The sequence below is a fragment of the Chiloscyllium punctatum genome, chromosome 26, assembly GCF_047496795.1.
Source record: "Chiloscyllium punctatum isolate Juve2018m chromosome 26, sChiPun1.3, whole genome shotgun sequence".
NCBI classification, from domain to species: Eukaryota; Metazoa; Chordata; class Chondrichthyes; order Orectolobiformes; family Hemiscylliidae; genus Chiloscyllium; species Chiloscyllium punctatum.
This window is the reverse complement of record NC_092764.1, coordinates 2,357,264-2,375,966: the sequence shown is the minus strand read 5'-3', so window position 1 is coordinate 2,375,966 and position 18,703 is coordinate 2,357,264. Positions and strand designations below refer to the sequence as shown.

The following is an 18,703-nucleotide window of genomic DNA, read 5'->3' as shown; positions in this document are numbered from 1 at the left end:
CACAGAACAGGCTCTTCGGCCCACGATGTTGTGCCGAACTTCTATCCTAGATTAAGCACCCATCCATGTACCTATCCAAATGCCGCTTAAAGGACGCCAATGATTCTGACTCTACCACTCCCACGGGCAGCGCATTCCATGCCCCCACCACTCTCTGGGTAAAGAACCCACCCCTGACATCTCCCCTATACCTTCCATCCTTCACCTTAAATTTATGTCCCCTTGTAACACTCTGTTGTACCCGGGGAAAAAGTTTCTGACTGGCTACTCTATCTATTCCCCTGATCATCTTATAAACCTCTATCAAGTCACCCCTCATCCTTCGCCGTTCCAACGAGAAAAGGCCGAGAACTCTCAACCTATCCTCGTACGACCTACTCTCCATTCCAGGCAACATCCTGGTAAATCTTCTCTGCACCCTCTCCAAAGCTTCCACATCTTTCCTAAAGTGAGGCAACCAGAACTGCACACAGTACTCCAACTGTGGCCTAACCAAAGTCCTGTACAGCTGCAACATCACTTCACGACTCTTGAATTCAATCCCTCTGCTAATGAACGATAATACTCCATAGGCCTTCTTACAAACTCTATCCACCTGAGTGGCAACTTTCAAAGATCTTTGTACATAGACCCCAAGATCCCTCTGTTCCTCCACCTGACTAAGAACCCTACCATTAACCCTGTATTCCGCATTCTTATTTGTTCTTCCAAAATGGTCAGATGAGCTAGTCAACAGCTCAGAGGGTCGGTATGGGCTTGTTGGGCTAAAGGGCCTGTTTCCACGCTTTAGGGATTCTAATACTAATGTTACCTCCAGCTCTTTTACAAAATCCCTGCTCTTGTTTTCATTGTCATGACCAATAAAAGAAAGTATCCTATATGCCGCCTTTAACCACCTTATTTACCTATCCTACTGCCTTCAAGGGTCTGTGGATATGCACACCAAGGTCTCTCTGATTCTCTGTACCTTCCAAGGTCCTGGATTAGTGGTGCTGGAAGAGCACAGCCGTTCAGGCAGCATCCAAGTAGCTTCGAAATCGACGTTTCGGGCAAAAGCCCTTCATCAGGAATAAAGGCAGTGAGCCTGAAGCGTGGAGAGATAAGCTAGAGGAGGGTGGGGGTGGGGAGAAAGTAGCATAGAGTACAATGGGTGAGTGGGGGAGGTGATGAAGGTGATAGGTCAGTGAGGAGAGGGTGGAGTGGATAGGTGGAAAAGAAGATAGGCAGGTAGGACAGGTCCAGACAAGTCATGGGGACAGTGCTGAGCTGGAAGTTTAGAACTAGGGTGAGGTGGGGGAAGGGGAAATGAGGAAACTGTTGAAGTCCACATTGATGCCCTGGGGTTGAAGTGTTCCGAGGCGGAAGATGAGGCGTTCTTCCTCCAGGCGTCTGGTGATGAGGGAGCGGCGGTGAAGGAGGCCCAGGACCTCCATGTCCTCGGCAGAGTGGGAGGGGGAGTTGAAATGTTGGGCCACGGGGCGGTGTGGTTGATTGGTGCGGGTGTCCCGGAGATGTTCCCTAAAGCCCTCTGCTAGGAGGCGCCCATCATGCACTCCCATGCCCTGTTAGCCCTCCCAGATGCATTACCCCTCACTTTTCCAGATGAAATTCCATTTGCTGTTGTCTAGCTCATCTGACTAGCTGAATCATCCTGTGTTCTAAAACTTTCCTCCTCGCTGATTACCATACCACTATTTTTGTGTCACCTGCAAACTTGCTGTTCAAATTTCTAACATTTGTGTCTAGGTTATTAATATACACTGCAAACAGCAAGGGGTCAGCATAAAAACTTGCAGTATGCCACTGGACACAGATTTCCAGTCACCAAAAGCAACCCACAACTAGCACCCTCTGCCTCCTGTCAATAAGCCAATTTTGGATCCAATTTGCCAAATTACTTTGAATCTTATGGACACTCCCATATGAGACATTGTCAAATGCCTTATTGGAGTCCATGAAAACTACATCAATGTACTCTCCTCATTCACAATGCTAGTCATCATCTCTAAAAATTATATCAAATTCGTTAAACATCATTTCCCCCTGATAAAACTATTCGCTATTAACGCTTGTCTCTCCAAGTGGAGATTAATTCCATTGCTCAATGATTTCCAAGTTTCCCTACCATTGTTGTTCATCAGCCTATAGTTCCCCGGTTTATCAGTAACAACTTTCTTGATTGTCTGTACCCATATTATCTATCTTGCAGTCCATTAGCCAGCGAGGATTTTGAAATTAAGGTTGGAGCCCCCACAATATCCTCCCCTGCCTCCATTGGTAACTTGAGGTATATCTCATCTGGGCTTGGAGAATTACCCAATTTTAAGCCTGCTAAAACCACTAATACCTCCTTCCTTTCAATGTTGATTTGTTTCAAATATATAACAGTCTCCCTGTCTGACATTTGGATCTGTGTCATCCTTTGTATTGAATACAGAAGCAAAGTTCTCATTGAAAACCATACATACATCTTCCAGCTCCCCACACACATATCTACATTGGCCCTTTCTGGGACCTTCAATTTTCCTGGTTATCCTCTTGCCATTTTATTGCTTCTTATATACTTATTTTATAATTAACTTTTAAAGTTTGGATTTTCCTTTATTTTTACTCATGTTTTCTCATGACCCCTCTTCACTCTCTTAAATAAAACTCTGTACTTTCTGTATTTCCCTGGGACTTTTGTTTTTCTCCCTTGATATCTGCTGTGTTTCCTTTGTTTTCCTAAGCAACCCTATAAATTCCTTGACATCCAGGGTTCCCTGGGCTTATTTCTTCAAATGCACACCATGCCACCCCCACTACCTTTACGGGAACGTTTGCACTCTGCCTTGCCATTCTTTTAGAAAGATTCCTGCTGCCTGATGTAAATCTTTCTAACCTTATGTGTTTCCAGTCTACTTTGCCTGGATCCTGACTTATTGTACTGAAGTCTATCTTTCCCCAGTTCAGAATCTTTGTTCCTGGTCCTATGTTGTCCTTTTCCATAATCCACTGCCTCAAATCTTAGAGTTATGGTCACTATCACTGAAATGTTCTCCCATTGACATTTCTGTCACTTGCCTGGTTTCGTTCCCCAAAGTCGGGCTCCTCTCTCTCTTGTAAGACTTTCTGCATGCTAACTTGAAAAGCCTGGGTGCGTTTAAGAATTCAGCCCTCTAAGCTTTTCACCTTTTTCTATCCGAAGTAATATTGGTGAAATTGAAATCCACTATTAATATTCTCTTATTGTGGGTGGCGTGCAGAGATATGGGGAACAAGCATGAGACTAAAACTAAGTAATAGAACCGATGCAGCACAATGACTGAGTAGTTTCCTTCTGCGCCATAATGATCCTGTAATTCTATTATTACTTTTACACTTTTCTGAGGTTTGCCGAGTTATCTGCTATTCTATCTCTCTCTGTCTATCTTATCTGCTATTCTATCTCTCTCTGTCTATCTGGGGCTTTTTAGAAAACTCCCAACAATGTGATTGCCCTCTTTTTGTTTTGCATTCTACCCATTTGGTCTCATTTGAGGAATCTTCTATAGTATCATGCCTCCTGCTGCATTAATTGATTCTGATTTATGTAGCCATAAGACTATAAGGAATAGGAAAAGGAGTAGGCTATTCATCCAATCAAGCATGCTCCACCATTCAATGGGATCATGGCTGATCAACATTCCTCACGTCTACTTGTTTGCCCTTTCTCCATAACCTTTGATTCCCCAATTCATCAAGAATCTGTCTATCTCAGACTTAAATATACATAAGAACTCTGTCCCCATAGCTCTTTATGGCAAGGAGTTCCAAAGACACTCAACACCCAAGAGAAGGGATTTCTCTTCATCTCAGTCTTTTCCTGCCTCACTTGGAGATTCTATACCCCAGTACTGCCCCTCCCTCAGCCATGTCTCCATGATCGGAATGATATTACCCCAAGGTAAAATCATCTGTTTTACTCAAGACTCCTTTCATAACACAAATTCCATACAGCCTTTCCATGCTCCCTTGTGTCATCGCCTGACCATATATGCTCCGCCTGCCAGACTGACATGGCTTTTCTCCTGTACCTGCCTGTCCATCACCCCCAATTGCACCTTCACTCTATATAACCGATCCTCCAGACAAGTCAGTTTATATCCATACCAAAGCACTAACCAGCAAGGGTGTTGGTCCCCTTGCTGTTCAAGTACAACCTGTTGGACCTGTACAAGTCCCAAATACCCCAGGACAGATCCAGTGATCAAGGAATCTCTAGCCCTCTCTCCTGCGTCAATTTTTCAACCATGTATTCATCCAATCTGTCCAATTACTCCTATACGCACGAGCATGTGGCACCAGGAGTAATCCATAGATTATTACCCTTGAGCTCCTGCTTCTCAATCTACACTTAGCTCCCTCTATTTCTACCTATGTCTTTGGAACCAGTATTTATCTTGATATCTGGCTGAACACCTTCCCACTTCAGGATGCCTTAGTGTTCAGTGCCATCAATGACTGTGGCCCCAAGGAGGCAAGGTACTATCCTGGAGTCACATCTGTGTCCGCAGCCACAATTGTCTGTACCTCTCACGAATGATTCTCCAAACCGTATTGTTCTTATTTTCTCTTTCCTGACTTATACAGTTGCACTCCACAGAAAAAGCTGTTCTTGAATGAGATGTGCTTCTTCAACTACCTCCCTGCTTCCATTCTTCTCACTGATAGCCACCCATCTTTGTAAACATCCTTAAGTGACAAACTCTCCATATCTAAAAATGTGCTATTGAAATAATTCTTAGCATTGTAGACGCACTTATACCTCTAGCTGATGCTCAAAAAGCTGGTTGATCCAGTGGGATTTAACCAAACTTTAAGCCAAATAAAAAAGCTTTCTTGTGGTATTAATTCTAAACTGTAGATTAGCAGTAAATACACATTTATCCCTCTTATTGACAAATCAGCTCCCTCTCCTGTGCCTATAAATGCTTAGTTTCCTTATGTTGGTTGAGAAATTTATGTTTGTAAAGTTGTGGCTTGAAGCTGCTCCAACAACATTGGAGTGGAGTAGAGAATTTCATTCATCAGCCCGTGACAGGTTTAATGTGCCTTTGGCAGTGTCTCCCAGTCTCTCCCCTCCCTTTTCTTTTGTGTTGCTGTGGTGAGTGTTACATTAATCTCTCAGCTGTTGGCATCCAGGGAAGTTGAACTTCAGAAGATTTAAAATTGAGATTTCTTCCTGCTCATTTCTCCAGTCCAGACACGTCTATAAGTTTGAGAGATAGACTGAGGAGTCTGAGATACCTGGTGTGAAAAATCCATTCCTTTACTAGGCACTGGTTTGATATTCCTTGTGCTTACACTGATGTAGATCCTGGTGTATTTTACTTTAAATAGTTTTCCTCAAAGACAAAAGAATGTCATTTTATGTTTACTCGATTCTCTTTCCCTCCTGCAGGTAAGGTTGCTTGCTGAGTACCGATTCCTTGGGATACCAAGTTGACTTCTGATACCTCACTGAAATTCCCATTCTGCATTTGTGGCCCAATAGTCAGTGCTGATGAATGTTGATATTACAACAACAGTTTCCAGTATATATGGGAGATTTAAATAAAACTTGGACAAGAACATGGATTATGATGGGATAGTGTAGGGGGACAAGCTGAGAATAGTTCACAGGTTGGCGCAACATTGAGGGCCGAAGAGCCTGTTCTGCGCTGTATTGTTCTATGTTCTATATGTGCACTTAATCTTGCAGCAGCAGTCACTGATATTCACCTGGTTTGGAAATCCTGGCAGACTTTCTCCTCCACACATTTCTGTAATTATACAAAAGATAGAACAGTTAAGGGCTTAGAAATTGTGGGTTTTCTGGAAATGGGGTAGTAACTTGATATTCTTGTAAGTGGAATTATTGTAGTGACTGGGATGGTTTAGTCAAAGGAATTATAGTATTGCTGTTGCCTTGCAATGTGAGGCAGTGTGGAACTGTTCAACATGAGTCAGTTAGCAATTTTAATGAATTGCTTTTATGTTATTGACTGTTCACTTTCTCTGCCAAAGGTGTACTTGCCAATTTTACTAGACTACTCATCTCATGTGTTTAATTTATTTTATTAATATGGTTGAGAAATGCTTATTACTTTTAGTTCTGTGTGGGTGAATTTCGTCAGCAGGATTTCATTAAATTGCCCATCAGCATAATCACATCCTTTGCCAAGAACCCATTAACAAGGCTCAGCAAGTAACCGCAATTAAATATTAAGAATTTAGTCAGTTCACTGCAACTGAATTCTTTATCCTTTGGATTTTATCTTCTTCCTATGCATGGAGCAGGAAAAAGTGGGAAACAGAGAAGACAGGTTTAGGGAGAAGAGATGGGACGAGTGGGGTGAGATTAGGCCAAAGGTCCTATGCAAAAAAAAACTTCGGTTAGAATCTTAATTCTTTCTCCCTGTTTTCTGCTCATTTCATACTGACTTATATGTTGCTAAACAATGGGAAGTTCACCCTTATGATGCATTTTTCACTGTTTTTATTCAGTCTCGGAATGTGAATGACACTGGGTGGGCCAACATGTATTGCCTATCCTCAGTTGGTGGTGGAGACAGAGACCCAAAAGTAAAGTACCTGAATCTGCACCTTAAGTACTGTAACCTGCAAGAAGATGAAATTAGAAAGGGCATCGGAGTGTCTTTGGGTCAACGTGGACAAGATGGGACAGATGGACCCCATCTGTGCTGTATCATTTCTATGGTTCTATGATAGTTACCTTTGAGAAGGTAGTGGTGGGCTACTTTCTTGTACTGCTGCAGTCGTGTCCTTCTCTGCTACTAGGAACTGACCAGCAGCCTCTCTATTTAACTTAACTCTGCACTCTGTTCATTCCTTTCAGATGTGGAGGGATGTAGTCAGATGGGCGCAGTGATTGTGGAAGAGTCAGAGCTGACCTGCTGTGTGGACGATATATATAAGGTAAGATTGACATATTTGTTTCTTAAGTAGCCTGCTTTACTCAGGGCCCTAATTAGCCAAGGATGTGTTGTGGAATCAAGCTATGTGAGATCTGTGTTAGTGAGTGGCCCTAACTGTTTACTTGGGTTATCCGGGGTTTGCAGTTCATTCCCTTTTCTGTTCTTCTATTTATGACTGTGCAAGTTACGCAATCACTATAGTGTCTGCACTGAAGCTACAGTTGTGGTTTAAATAAATCAAGGGTCAAGTCAGTGAGTGATGCAAAGAGAACCACCTCAATGCAAAATGTAAACCAGATTTTTACATTGCTAAGCAGAAAATGCATGCAGACATGCTACAAGTTTTGGCTGGGTACATAATGTTCTTCAAGGATGGAAATCTGCCATCCTTACCTACATGTGATTCCAGATCCAAAGCAATGTGGTTGATTCTCAACTGCCCTCTGAAATCGCCTAGCAAGCTACTCAGTTGGAATAATCACTATGAAGTCTCAACAAAGAACCGCCTGGCATTGACCTAGACACAAGAAAAGACAATGGCAGAAACAGCACTGATGACCCTGCAAAGTCCTTCTTACTAGCATCTTGCAGCTGGTGGTAAAATTGGGAGAGCTGTCTCAATAACTAGTCAAACAACAGACTGACAAAGTCATACCCACAGAATCATAACTTTCAGACCATGTTGCAGCCATCACTATCACCATCCCTGGATATGTCTAGTCAGGCAGCAGGACAGACCCAGTAGAGGTGGCGGGACAGAGGTATACAGACAGGAGGGAGTTGCTCTAGGAGACTTTGAACCCCATGATGTCCCATGACTTCAGGTTAAACATGGTCAAGGAAATCTCCTGCTGATTACCACATATCATTCTCCCTCAGCTGATGAGCAACACTTGGGGTAAGCACTAAGGATGGCAAGGGAGCCAGATGTACTCTGAGTTGGGGATTTCAATGTCCACCGCCAAGAATGGCTCAGCAGCGGCACTACTTATCGAACTGGTTGGGTGCTAAAGGACATAGCTGCTAGACTGCGTCAGCAGCAGGTGGTTAGGGAACCAACAAGAGGGAAAAACTTATCTGATCTCAGCCTCACCAATCTGCCAGCTGAAAATGCACCTGTCCATGACACTGAGAGTGACCACTGCACAATCTTTGTGCAGATGAAGTACCGCCTTCACATGAGAATACCCTGGCTATTGAGGGAGTGCAGCGTAGGTTCACGAGGTCAATTCCTGGAATGGCCGGACTACCTTACGCTGAAAGACTGGAGTGACTGGGCTTGAATACCCTTGAGTTTAGAAGACTGAGGGGGGAATCTGATTGAGACATATAAGATTATTAAAGGATTGGACACTCTGGAGGCAGGAAACATGTTTCCACTGATGGGTGAGTGCCGAACTAGAGGACACAGCTTAAAAATACGGAGTAGACCATTTAGTACAGAGATGAGGAGAAACTTCTTCACCCAGATAGTGGTGGCTGTGTGGAATGCTCTGCCCCAGAGGGCAGTGGAGGCCCAGTCTCTGGATTCATTTAAGAATGAGTTGGAAGAACTCTCGAGGATAGTGGAATCAAGGGTTATGGAGATAAGACAGGAACAGGGTAGATTAAGGATAATCAGCCATGATCATATTGAATGGTGGCGCAGGCTCGAAGGGCAGAATGGCCTATTCCTGCACCTATTGTCTATTGTCTACCCTCCAATGTGTTGTGTGCCACTATCACCATGCTAAATGGGACAACTTCAAATAGATCTAGCAACTCTAGACGATGCATCCATGAGGCACTCTGGGGCATCAGCAGCAGCAACAAATTGTACTCCAACACAGTTTGCAACCTCATGACCTGACTATCCCTCACTCCATTGCCATTAAGCCAGGAATTCAACCCTGGTTCCATGGAGAGTGCAGGAGGACATGCCAGGTACAACACCTAAAAATGAGGTGTCAACCTAGTAAACTACCAAACAGGAGTACTTGCATGCCAAAAAGCACAGCTAAGCAATTCCATAAAGGATCTAATCTAAACTCTGTAGTCTGTCACATTCAGTCATGAATGATGGTGGACTATTAAACAAGCTCAACAAGTATCCCGTCCTCATTGAGGGAAGATCCCAACATATCAGTGGAAAAACTAAGGCTGGCATGTTTGCAGCCTTCAGCCAGAAATGCTGAATGGATGTTCCACTTCAGCCTCCTTTAGTAGTACCCAGAATCACGAATACGAGTCTTGAGCCAATTTGATTCATGCCATGTGATATCAAGAAATGGTTGGAAGCATTGGATATCCCAAAGGCTATGGGCCTGGACAATATTTTGGCAATAGTACTGAAGACTTGTGCTCTAGAACTTGGCACTCCCCTAGCCAAACATGTTCCAATACAGTTACAGCACTAACATTTTACCCAACAATGTAGAATATCTCCCAGGTATGTCCTGTACACAATAAGCAGAGCAAGTCCAACCCAGCCAATTATTGTTCCATCAGTCTGCTCTCGATCACTGGTTAGGTGTGGAAGCTGTCATCAACAGTGCTATCAAGTAGCACCTGCATAGCAATAACCTGCTCAGTGATGTTCAGTTTGGGTTTTGCCAGGGCCACTCAGGTCCTGACCTCATTACAACTTGGGTTCAAGCATGGGCAAAAGAGCTGAATTCCAGAAGGGAGATTGCCAGCCCTTGACATCAAAGCTGCATTCACCAAAGTGAAGTCAATAGACACCATGGAAAAACTGTCTGCTGGTTGGAGTCATACCTGGCACATAGGAAGATGGTTGTGGCTGTTGAAGTCAGTCATCTCAGCTCCAGGACATCTCTGCACAAGTTTCTCAGCATAGTGTCCTAGGTCCAACCATTTCCTGCTGCTTCATCATTGACTTTCCCTTTACCATAAGGTCAGAAGTGGGGATGTTTGCCAATGTTTGCATAACATTCAGCATTATTCATGACTCCTCCTACTGAAGCAGTCTATGTTCATATGCCAACAAGATCTCAACAATATCCCAGCTTAAGCTGGTAAACGGCAAGTAATATTAGTGCTACATAAATGCCATGCAATGGTCATCTCCAATAAGAGACAAACTAACCACTAGCCCTCTGCATTCAATAGTATGACCATCACCGAATCCCTTGTTATCAAGATATTTGGGGTTATAATTGACCAAAAACTTGTTCGGACTTACCACATAAATGTCATGCCTACAGTAGTAGTTTAGAGGCTAGGAATACTGCGACAAGTAACTCATCTCCTGACTCCCCAAGACCTGTCCATCATCAACAAGGCACAAGTCAGGAATGTGCTGGAATATTCCCCACTTGTTTGAATGGAAGCAGTTCCAAACCTCAGATCCAACCCACAGCAATTTCCATCTAGAATGATAAGGGCATCAGAATGATGGAAATGCCACCATTTTCAAATTCCCCTCCAAGCCACTCACCATCCTGACTTCAAAATATGTTGCTGTTCATTCACAGGCACAGGTTCAAAATCCTGGAATTCCCTCCTTAAGGGCTTTGTGGTTCAACCTACAGCACTTGGACTGCAGCGGTTCAAGAAGGCAGCTTACCATAATTTTCTAAAGGACAGCTAGGGACGAGCAATAAATGCTATCCAGCCATTGATGCCCATGTCTGACAAGTGACTTAATTATTGATGTGGAAGCTATTTCATGAGCCAATTAGTGCGGATGCAAGTTCAAAAGCAAACACAGTGTTAGTCTGTATGTAAGGTAATTGAATATTAGTCAGAGACCTCTCAAGCTGAAAATGTGTTGCTGGAAAAGTGCAGCAGGTCAGGCAGCATCCAAGGAACAGGAGAATCGACGTTTCGGGCATCAGCCCTTCTTCAGGAATGAGGAAAGTGTGTCCAGCAGGCTAAGATAAAAGGTAGGGAGGAAGGACTTGGGGGAGGGGCGTTGGGAATGCAATAGGTGGAGGGAGGTCAAGGTGAGTGTGATAGGCCGGAGTGGGGTGGGGGCGGAGAGGTCAGGAAGAAGATTGCAGGTTAGGAAGGTGGTGCTGAGTTCGAGGGATTTGACTGAGACAAGGTGGGGGGAGGGGAAATGAGGAAACTGGAGAAATCTGAGTTCATCTCTTGTGGTTGGAGGGTTCCCAGGCGGAAGATGAGGCGCTCTTCCTCCAACCGTCGTGTTGCCATGGTCTGGCGATGGAGGAGTCCAAGGATCTGCATGTCCTTGGTGGAGTGGGAGGGGGAGTTGAAGTGTTGGGCTACGGGGTGGTTGGGTTGGTTGGTCCGGGTGTCCCAGAGGTGTTCTCTGAAATGTTCCGCAAGTAGGCGGCCTGTCTCCCCAATATAGAGGAGGCCACAGCGGGTGCAGCGGATGCAATAGATGATGTGTGTGGAGGTGCAGGTGAATTTGTGGCGGATATGGAAGTGTCCCTTGGGGCCTTGGAGGGAGGTAAGGGGGGAGGTGTGGGCGCAAGTTTTGCATTTCTTGCGGTTGCAGGGGAAGGTGCCGGGAGTGGAGATTGGGTTGGTGGGGGGTGTGGACCTGACGAGGGAGTCACGGAGGGAGTGGTCTTTTCGAAATGCTAATAGGGGAGGGGAGGGAAATATGTCCCTGGTGGTGGGGTCCGTTTGGAGGTGGAGACCACTCCCTCCGTGACTCCCTCGTCAGGTCCACACCCCCCACCAACCCAATCTCGACTCCCAGCACTTTCCCCTGCAACCGCAAGAAATGCAAAACTTGCGCCCACACCTCCCCCCTTACCTCCCTCCAAGGCCCCAAGGGACACTTCCATATCCGCCACAAATTCACCTGCACCTCCACACACATCATCTATTGCATCTGCTGCACCCGATGTGGCCTCCTCTATATTGGGGAGACAGGCCGCCTACTTGCGGAACGTTTCAGAGAACACCTCTGGGACACCCGGACCAACCAACCCAACCAGCCCGTAGCCCAACACTTCAACTCCTCCTCCCACTCCACCAAGGACATGCAGATCCTTGGACTCCTCCATCGCCAGACCATGGCAACATGACGGTTGTAGGAAGAGCGCCTCATCTTCCGCCTGGGAACCCTCCAACCACAAGGGATGAACTCAGATTTCTCCAGTTTCCTCATTTCCCCTCCCCCCACCTTGTCTCAGTCAAATCCCTCGAACTCAGCACCGCCTTCCTAACCTGCAAGCTTCTTCCTGACCTCTCCGCCCCCACCCCACTCCAGCCTATCACCCTCACCTTGACCTCCCTCCACCTATTGCATTCCCAACACCCCTCCCCCAAGTCCCTCCTCCCTACCTTTTATCTTAGCCTGCTGGACACACTTTCCTCATTCCTGAAGAAGGGCTGATGCCCGAAACATCGATTCTCCTGTTCCTTGGATGCTGCCTGACCTGCTGCGCTTTTCCAGCAACACATTTTCAGCTCTGATCTCCAGCATCTGCAGTCCTCACTTTCTCCTCAGAGACCTCTCAAGGAACTGTACATTACTTTGATCAGTTGTGGTTTGAGTACTGTAATTGTTGCTGTTCACTGGAATAAAAGGTGCAAAAGCAGATCAAGTTCTTAGTGTCAATCAATTGAGTTATGAGAAAGGATTTGAGTGTGGTACTTGAGATATCCAGTGAATTAGTGAAAGCTAATTCTGTGTTGCATTTGAATTTAAGCCACTGTAGGAGAGACAAATTGTTCAAAGGACAGAGATTTCCCATGGAAGGGTGAGCTGACTGTGACAAATGGCTTGCTGAATTTCACTTGTTAATTCAGAGCAGATAATACTTGATTTATTTTTCAGGCAGACAATTAGGTATGTGAATAGATTGCACAGAGAAAGTGCAGGAGAAGCTGAAAAGTCTGAAATGGATAAATCATCCGAATCAGATGGACTACATTCCAGAGTTCTGAAGCAGGTTGCTGAGGAAATTGTGGAGGCATTGGTGGTGATTTTTCAGGAATCACTGGAGTCAGGAAGGGTCCCAGAAGACTGGAAGAGGCTGATGTTACATTCCTGTTTAAAAAGGGAGGGGGACAGAAGATGGTTAATTACATGCCAGTTAACCTGACCTGTGTTGTTGATAAAATTGGGGCGATGATGACCGTGTGTTTTATGGCTAGACCATTAATCCAGAGACACCGGTAATATTCTGGGGACCAGGTTTGAATCCTGCCAGTGCGGAATGTGAAGTTTGAATTCAAAAGCAAAATAATCTGGAATTGAGAGTTGAATGACCATGAAACCATTGTCAATTGTCAGGAAAAACCAATCTGGTTAACTAATGTCCTTTAAGCAAGCAAACTGCCATCCTCACCTGATCTGGCTGAGATGTGACTCCAGATTATCAGGAATGTGGTTGACTCTTAATTGCCCTCTGGTAATTAGAGATAGGCAGTGTGGACTGTGTTGCAAAGAAGGACATAAGTTAAAACACAGACACAGAACAGAACACAAATGGCATGATGAGTGATACAAAGAAATGGGTCCTATAGGAGAAGATTGAAATACAAAGCTATAAGATGTAACTTTGGTAACTCATTCCATAACAATAATACAACAAAAGAATTCAGTTTTAATGAAAAAATAATGCAAGATGGGAAAAAATGGTGGATTTTGCCCTGAACAACAAAGACTAATGTGCCTTGATAGCACGATCCACCACTGATGTGATCTTCAACATCTATTCGAATGGATCCTCGAAAATTGTCACAATGGTTATGTCATCACCAGAACTGCAATATGCATACATAGACCAAATCAAATTCTGAATCCAGCAAAAATTTCAGATTGACAGCTGGTCAGTATAGCTGCTTAATGAAACAAAATAGGCTAGTGTTGCAACAGAAGACCAAGATTGCTCAGAGATGACTGAAAGACACTTACAAAACAAAGAACAGCGTATACTGGAAATCTAAAACAAAAACAGATTGCTTGTGGAACTGAGAAAGTCTGGCAACATCTGTGGGAAATGCATAGTTAATGTTTTGAATCCAGTGTCTTTTCATCAGAGCTGTTAACAGCTCGGATAAAGTGGAATTTAGACTGAAGTTGAAGCTGTGGGTGTAGGGAGTCACGAGAGTCAGCGGATAGGTGGAGAATGAGCCCAGAGAGAGAGGGGTAAAAAAGGATAGATAAACACGGAGATTATAGATAGCAGGCCAGAAAAAAAGTTGAGTAAGTGATAGCAAGGACTAAGAGGAAGAGAAAATGGAAAAGCTGTACTGAAAGTGACCTCAGCTGCCTGTTCTCGCCGCTGCTGCAGATGCTGGGGTCTTGCTTCACCACTCACTGTGTTTGGCTGCAAAGCTATTGCCACTGGTGCTGCCTCCGGCATGTGCCTGGGCAGGACCTGCTTGACGTTCCTAATCTCCTGGATATACACTAGGTTCCGCTGTCACTGCTAGCTGGGCTTATTGCTTTTACATTTCACTCTTAAGGGAATATGTTGGGCCTGTAACCTCACCAATTCCATTTTGAACAATCCCCCTCCACTGTTCTGCTCCAAATTTTCCCACTCATGGCTGATCACAGTCTGCTTTGGCCAGATCTGTCTTTTTAAAATAAAATCTGCCCTCCCCTATTAAAAAAACTCTGTTGCAGACCATCTTTTTCTTTTTTTCTGCAACAAACTTAAAATGTTGTGGTGTTTATCACTAAAATACTCCCCCACTTTCACCTCAAACACCTGTCTGGCCTCCTTCCCAGGAATAAGGTCTGCACTGTCCCTTATTAGATCTTCTATATGTTGACATTGAAACTTTTACTGAATACATTTCAAGAATTTTGCACGTCCATTCCTTTAAACTATGACAATCCCAGTTAATGTTGAGGACATTGAAATCTCCAAATACAATTTCCCAATTATTATTGTTACTTACATAGAGTCATAGAGATGTACAGCATAGAAGCAGACCCTTCAGTCCAACTTGTCCATGTTGACCAGATATCCCAACCCAATCTAGTCCCACCTGCCAGCACCCAGCCCATATCCTTCCAAACCTGTCCTATTCATAGACCATCCAAATGCCTTTTAAATGTCGCAATTGTACTAGCCCCCACCACCACCTCTGGCAGCCTATTCCATACGCACACCACCCTCTGCGTGAAAACATTGCCTCTTAGCTCTCATTTATATCTTTCCCCTCTCGCCCTAAACTTATGCCCTCTAGTTCTGGACTCCCCCGCCACAGAAAAAAGACTTTGTCTATTTATCCTATCCATGCCCCCTCATGATTTTATAAACCTGTATAAGGTCACCCCTCAGCCTCCGACACTCCAGGGAAAACAGCCCCAGCCTATTCGACCTCTCCCCATAGCCCAAATCCTCCAACCCTGGCAACATCTTTGTAAATCTTTTCTGAATCCTTTCAAGTTTCACAACATCGTTCCTATAGGAAGGAGGCCAGAATTGCACGCAATATTCCAAAAGTGGCCGAACCAATATCTTGTACAGCTGCAACATGACCTCCCAATGCCTGTATTCAATACTCTGACCAATAAAGGAAAGCATACCAAACGCCACCTTCACTATCCTATCTACCTGTGACTCTACTTTCAAGGAGCTATGAACCTGCACTCCAAGGTCTCTTTGTTCAGCAACACTTCTTAGAACCTTATCATTAAGTGTATAAGTCCTGCTAAGCTTTCCCAAAATGCAGTACCTCGCATTTATCTAAATTAAGCTCCATCTGCCACTTCTCAGCCCATTGGCCCATCTGATCAAGATCCCGTTGTAATCTGAGGTAACCTTCTTAGAAATTACATCTCTAATTTTGGTGTCATCTGCAAACTTACTAATTGTACCTCTTATGCTCGCATCCAAATCATTTATATAAATAATGAAGAGTAGAGGATCCAGCACCGATCTGTCCTCATCAATCTTCTTTGTTACTTCCTCAAAAAACTCAAATCAAGTTTGTGAGACATGATTTCCCATGCACAATGCCATGTTGACTATCCCGAATCAGTCCTTGCCTTTCCAAATACATATACGTCCTGTCCCTCAGGATTCCCTAGAACAACTTACCCACCACCGACATCAGGCTCACTGGTCTATAGTTCCCTGACTTGTCCTTACCACCCTTCTTAAACAGTGGCACCACGTTAGCTAACCTCCAGTCTTCTGGCACCTCACCTGTGACTATCGATGATACAAATATCTCAGCAAGAGACCCAGCAATCACTTCTCTGGCTTCCCATAGAGTTCTTGGGAACACCTGATCAGGTCCTGGGTATTTATCTACCTTTATGCATTTCAAGACATCCAGCACTTCCTCCTCTGTAATATGGACATTCTGCAGGATGCCACCATTTATTTCCCTACAGTCTATATCTTCCATATCCTTATCCACAGTAAATACTGTTGCAAATTACTCATTTAGTATCTTCCCAATTTTCTGCGGCTCCACGCAAAGGCCGCCTTGCTGATCTTTGAGGGGCCTTATTCTCTCCCTAGTTACCCTTTTGTCCTTAATGTATTTGTAAAAACCCTTTGGATTTTCCCTAATTGTATTTGCCAAAGCTATTTCATGTCCCCTTTTTGCCCTGCTGATTTCCCCCTTAATATACTCCTACTTCCTTTATACTCTTCTAAGGCTTCACTCGATCTATCCTGTCTGTACCTGACATATGCTTCCTTCTTTTTCTTAACCAAACCCTTAATTTCTTTAGTCATCCAGCATTCCCTATACCTACCAACCTATCCTTTCACCCTAACAGGAATATGCTTTCTCTGGATTCTCGTTATCTCATTTCTGAAGGCTTCTCATTTTCCAGCCGACCCTTTACCTGCAAAACATCTGCCCCCAATCAGCTTTCAAAGGTTCTTGTCTAATACCATCAAAATTGACCTTTCTCCAATTTAGAACTTCAACTTTTAGATCTGGTCTATCCTTTTCCATCACTATTTTAAATCTAATAGAATTATGGTCACTAGCCCCAAAGTGCTCCCCCACTGACGACTCGGTCACCTGCCCTGCCTTATTTTCCAAGAGTAGATCAAGTTTTGCACCTTCTCTAGTAGGTACATCCACATACTGAATCAGAAAATTGTCTTGTACAAACTTAACAAATTTTTCTCCATCTAAACCCTTAACACTCTGGCAACCCCAGTCTATGTTTGGAAAGTTAAAATCCCCTACCAGAAAATCACACCGTCTTATTCCTCTACAAACATTGCCCCAGGTTAAATTAATAGTTATGGCTTATATTTTCAGTTTAATCAAAGGATTCTGGGTAATCCAAGATGGAGGACGGGAAAAATTTCTGGCTGTAAGAGCTGCTCCTTTTTTTTTTGAGGTATTTTAGGTGTTGGAGGTGAATTCCTTGAATTCCAGGAGCAGCAATTACTGTTTTATATGCTGGGTTGCATTGTTTTGGAACTTTGGTAAAATAAAGTCAAAACAACAGCAGTTTAAAAGGGAGAAGAGCAGACAAAGGAAGCACATGGTGAGGACAATGAAGGATAGAGAGAGAACCTGCACAGTTACTGCCTTTGCTGTTTGAATTCGTGTATCACTGGACATCGGAGTGCATCTGGGAAAATTAACAAACAGTGAAATTCACAACTAATCTTGGAGGAACGGTTGGGCGAAGTTCACAGCACAGAATCAGATAAGTTAATTGTTGTTTTAAGTCTGTCCAAGAGAAAGGCTGCAGTAGTGAGTATAGTGGATTCTTTCTTGATTATATGTTTTTTGGAGATAAGTCTCTTGATTAAACTTAAAATATAAGCCATAGCTATTAATTTAACCTGGGGCAGTGTTTGTAGAGGAATAAGACGGTGTTATTTTCTGGGTCTGTAGATTGTGAAGGAGCAAAAATGGACTTTGCAGTGATATGTACTTCTTGTCAGATGTATGAGTTTAAAGAAAGTTTAAGGGTTACTGCGGATTATATCTGCCATAAATGCTGTTGGATGCGAATCTTATCAGATGGAGTGGATCGGTTGGAGAGACAGATAGAAGCGATGAGGAATTTGCAACAGCAACAGTATGTGATGGATGGCAGTTACAGGAAGGGGGGAATGTCTCAGATACAGTCATATAGATGGGCTAACTCCAGGAAGGGTAAGAGAGGTAGGCAGCTAGTCTTTTGTGGATATACCCATTTCAAACAGGTATGCTGTTATGGAAAATGTAGGAGGTGATGGATTCTTAGGGGAACATAGCACGAACAGCCAAGTTTCTGGTATTGAGACTGGCTCTAATGCAATGAGGGGTACATCAGCTTCCAAGAGATCAGTTTTGTTAGGGGATTCTGTAGTCAGAGGTACAGACAGACGTTTCTGTGGCCAGCAGCGAAAAAGCAGAATGGTGTGTTGTTTCCCTTGTGCCAGGATCAAGGATGTCTCCGAGAGGGTGCAGAATGTTCTCACGGGGGAGAGGGGCTAGCAGGAGGTCATTGTCCACATGAGAACCAACAATATAGGAAGGGAAAAGGTTGAGATTCTGAAGGGAGATTACAGAGAGTTAGGCAGAAACTTAAAAAGGAGGTCCTCGAGAGTAGTAATATCTGGATTACTCCGAGTGCTACGAGTGAGTGAGGGCAGGAATAGGAGGATAGAGCAGATGAATGCATGGCTGAGGAGCTGGTGTATGGGAGAAGGATTCACATTTTTGGATCATTGGAATCTCTTTTGGGGTAGAAGTGACCTATACAAGAAGAACAGATTGCACCTAAATTGGAAGGGGGCTAATATACTGGCAGGGAAATTTGCTAGAGCTGCTCAGGAGGATTTAAACTGGTAAGGTGGGGGGGTGGGACCCAGGTAGATAGTGAAGAAAGAGATCAATCTGAGACTGGTACA

At 44.0% G+C, this 18,703-nt stretch overlaps 1 protein-coding gene across 6 annotated transcripts in view; it reads left to right on the top strand.

Annotated features, from left to right (window-relative positions):
- tango6 (transport and golgi organization 6 homolog (Drosophila)) overlaps positions 1 to 18,703 on the top strand; it is a 222,260-nt gene that overhangs the window by 62,288 nt on the left and 141,269 nt on the right. For all 6 annotated transcript variants that reach the window (XR_011964222.1, XR_011964221.1, XM_072595747.1 and 3 more), the window contains exon 7: positions 6,860 to 6,939. Coding sequence is in view for 4 of the 6 variants with exons in the window: in XM_072595747.1 (XP_072451848.1) it covers positions 6,860 to 6,939 (80 nt within the window). In the remaining 2 variants the exon portion in view is untranslated. The remainder of the gene's footprint in view (positions 1 to 6,859; positions 6,940 to 18,703) is intronic.